Source organism: Egretta garzetta, unplaced genomic scaffold (assembly GCF_000687185.1).
Source record: "Egretta garzetta isolate BGI_Z169 unplaced genomic scaffold, ASM68718v1 scaffold551, whole genome shotgun sequence".
NCBI lineage: Eukaryota > Metazoa > Chordata > Aves > Pelecaniformes > Ardeidae > Egretta > Egretta garzetta.
Window position 1 is genome coordinate 558,569 of NW_009258493.1, and position 3,498 is coordinate 562,066.

The 3,498-nt window shown below is 61.3% G+C and overlaps 1 protein-coding gene across 1 annotated transcript; it reads right to left on the reverse strand.

The window, feature by feature from the left end:
* Window positions 1-259: 259 nt before the first annotated feature.
* Window positions 260-3,354, reverse strand: PSMC5 (proteasome 26S subunit, ATPase 5). The gene is given in 11 exon segments (XM_009645540.2): window positions 260-359; window positions 650-736; window positions 816-930; window positions 932-1,020; window positions 1,101-1,291; window positions 1,432-1,558; window positions 1,730-1,960; window positions 2,077-2,133; window positions 2,510-2,607; window positions 2,754-2,823; window positions 3,280-3,354. Coding segments are annotated over 11 exon segments (1,191 nt in total). The 5' UTR covers window positions 3,352-3,354; the 3' UTR covers window positions 260-305.
* Between the last annotated feature and the right edge of the window lie 144 nt (window positions 3,355-3,498).

Genomic DNA, 3,498 nt, shown 5'->3' on the forward strand with positions numbered 1-3,498 from the left:
CTGCCTGCACGCCCCTCCTGGTGCGGCTGCGCTCCTTGGGGCGGCCGCAGGCGGTGGGGAGGGGGGTGTTTACATATTCCTGGGGTGTATGGCTCAGGGGTGCCTGCTCTGCCTCTTGTGTAACCGTTTTTTTTTTGTCTATTTTGGATATTTTCTAATAAAAACCAGTTAGCAGCAGCTCTGCGTGCGTGTGTGTGTGTGTGTGTGCCCCCAAATCCTGCAGCCCCCCCTTCCCCAGTCAAGCGCACAGGCATGGCCGTAGCAGCACTTTATTAGAGACAGTGCAGCCCCAGCCTCGCCCGCCCTTACTTCCACAGCTTCTTGATGGACATGTTCTTCTCGCTGTCCTTCTGCATCACCTGGGCAGGGAGGAGCAGACAGTCGGTTCCATGCATGCAGGTCCCTTCCTCCTTCCCCCTTCTGGGCACCAATAACCCCAAAAAACACCCCCAGGACCAAGGTTCAATCCCTGTGCTGCAGCCTCCATCTCCACTGAGCACTGCAGCCCCAGGAAAGGTCTCCGTCACCTCCCCCATCTCACTCCCAGCTTAAAAACTTGGGGACACCCCCTTTAACAGCAGTGTTTGTCCCCAAAACTGTCCCCCTCCAAGCTTCACAGCTCCTGGGAGGCACCCACCACAGCACTAACCTTGGCAACAGCCATTTCAAAGTCTTCTTGCGTGACATGCACCCGCCTCTCCCTCAGCGCATACATGCCGGCTTCCGTGCACACACCCTGTGAGGAAGGGAGGGAGATGTCACCCACCACTCCCCCTCTGTCACCCCCGGTGCCACCACGGTGCCCCCAGCTCCACCTTCACTTCTGCACCCGACGCCCCTGGCATCAGCTCTGCGATCTTCCGTAGGTTGATGCCCCGCGTCAGGTTCATTTTCCGGGAGTGGATCTTGAGGATGTCCAGGCGGGCCTGGAGGAGAGCAGCAGCAAAGGTGGGGGGGGAGCCGCAGGAGTCGCTCCCGAAGTGGGCTGGGGATGTCGATCCGGTTTGTGGCCATGATCACCTGCACAGGGAGAACAACTGTCACCACCCCAGCCACCCCAGGGCCAGCCCCATCCCCAGGCAGGGCTGGCGCCCTCCTACCTTGATGTTCTTGGTGGCCTCAAAGCCATCGAGCTGGTTGAGGAGCTCCAGCATTGTGCGCTGCACCTCACTGTCCCCACCAGACCCCCCCTCCAGGCGGGAGGAGCCGATGGAGTCGATCTCGTCCATGAAGATGATGGAGGGAGCATGTTCCCGGGCCATCACAAACAGCTCCCGCACCATGCGGGCACCTGCAGGCAGTAGAGAGAGCTGAGCCCTGGCACGTGCGCAGCTCAGCACAGACACAGCGCTTCTGTCTGCTCTGGACACCATGGGTGAGGCCACCCGGCACCATGGGAGCCCTCCCCGCCTTCCCCCCACACCCTTTTACCTTCGCCGATGAACTTCTGCACCAGCTCAGAGCCTGAGACACGGATGAAGGTGCAGTCAGTGTGGTGGGCCACAGCCCTGGCCAGCAAGGTCTTGCCTGTGCCGGGGGGTCCATAGAGCAGCACGCCCTGCAACGGCCACAGGGAGACCTCAGCACCCCTGTCCGTGCCCGCACAGGTGGTCACACCCCAACAGGAGACGTGGGGATGCCCCTGGCAGGGGAACAGGCAGCATCACAGTGGCACTGCGGCACCCCCAAACACTGACCCCCACCCCGGGGCCACAGCAGCTGCACTTGCCTTGGGCTGGGCGATCCCCAGCGCCTCAAAAAGCTCAGGGTGCTTGACCGGCAGCTCGATCACTTCCTTAATCTCCTTTATCTGCTTGTCCAAGCCCCCGATCATCTCGTAAGTGGAATCCGGAACCTTCTCCACCATCATCAGGGACACCAGAGGGTCCACTTTGTTGGGCAGGATTTTGTGCAGTGTGTAGCTGTCGTTGCGCAGGGCCACGCGGCAGTTCGGGGTCACCTGCAGCAAGAGCAGAGGGGAGCTCGGCATCACTGTGGCCAGGAGGGGGGCAGGCAGTGCCAGGCTGCCCAGAGGGAGCGGTCACCTCCCCTCTCCCACAGCCCCAGGACACTCACGTCATTAATGTCGATGTTCTTGTCCACATCCACCACAAACTTCCCCTCCGGGTGCACCTGAAAGGCAGCAGTTGCCACGGTGAGAGTTATTTCTCTGAGGAGTCCCCTGTCACGTGCCCAATATCCACAGCAGCTGCTCAGAGCGGGAGGAAGGAGCCAGAGAGCTCAGCCACTGCCAAACACCCTGCGGCCCCTCCTGCCCCCAGGAAGCCCTAAGGCAGCTGCCTCTCCCACGAGCCTGGGAAGGTTTGGGCTGAGGAGAGCCACTGCCACACCTCCCCCTGGAGAAAGAGCTCCCCCTTCACATCTTTTAGTTGTTACACCCACCCCGGAGCTCATGCTCACACTTGCTCCAGCCCCCGCGGGGTCGAAGGAGGGGTCTGTCAGACCCTGCTCACCCCCGTTCGCCCTCGGGACATCTCAGCCTCATTACCTTGACAAGCACTTTCTTCTTGTCCATGGCTCTCACCACTTCTCCCACATAGGAGCCCTGCTCCTGCAGCAGCTGCAGCTCCTCCCGCAGCAGGCGCACTGCAGAGAGAGAGACCTCAGCACCCACACCCAGACCCCCTGCCCAAGAACAGAGGGGCAAATGCTTGCCAGGGTGGCCAGCAGCCCTGCAGGTAGGACCAGCCACAGAGCCCTGGGCGAGGAAGATGAACAGAGCCAAGCTGTACCTTTAGCGTTCAACTCATTCCTCTGCGCTTGCAGGCGCCGCAGATTCTGGCTCTTCTCATTCACGATGAGCTGTTGGGAGAAAAGCTTTGCTGAGTTCTTCACGTCCCATGCAGCGCTCGCATCAGCCAAGCGTGGGGACCAGCACAACGGCCTCCTCTGTCTCGGGACAGGCACCTGGAGGGGTGCACCCTTCCCTGTAGGACATGGCCAGCCAAGCCCTGCTGCCAAGGGCTGGCCAACACCTCCCATGCACATAGCAGTGCTGTCAGCTCACAGGACTGAGACTCATCTCATGCACCCACACCACCAAAAGCTGGGTCCTGCTTGTAGACACTGCCTTGGGGCACTGCTTCCTGTCCTGCCCATGCCCCAGAGCAGGGCACCCGCAACACAGAAAGAGCTGTGGGTGCTCTCGAGGCCAGTGCAGGTGCAGGGACATGGCCATGCAGTCCTGGCTGGAACCAGAGCGGTGCCGGTCTGGGGCAGGCCAGCGGGGTGTCCCCTGCGCAGCTGGGCCTGGCTCACCTGCAGCTCCTCGATCTTGGACAGGTAGTACTGCCTGAGCCCTGTGCCGCCTTTCCCATCGTCCATCTCCATCTGTGGGAGAACAGAGCTCAACAGCACCGGCCTTAGCCCCACGGGCCTCCAGCACCTCGAAAACTATCTCTACCCCCCGTCAGTGTCTGTGCTGACCCTCTGGTCCCCCTTTACCCCCCAACACCCCCTTTGCCCCCCCTTTACTCC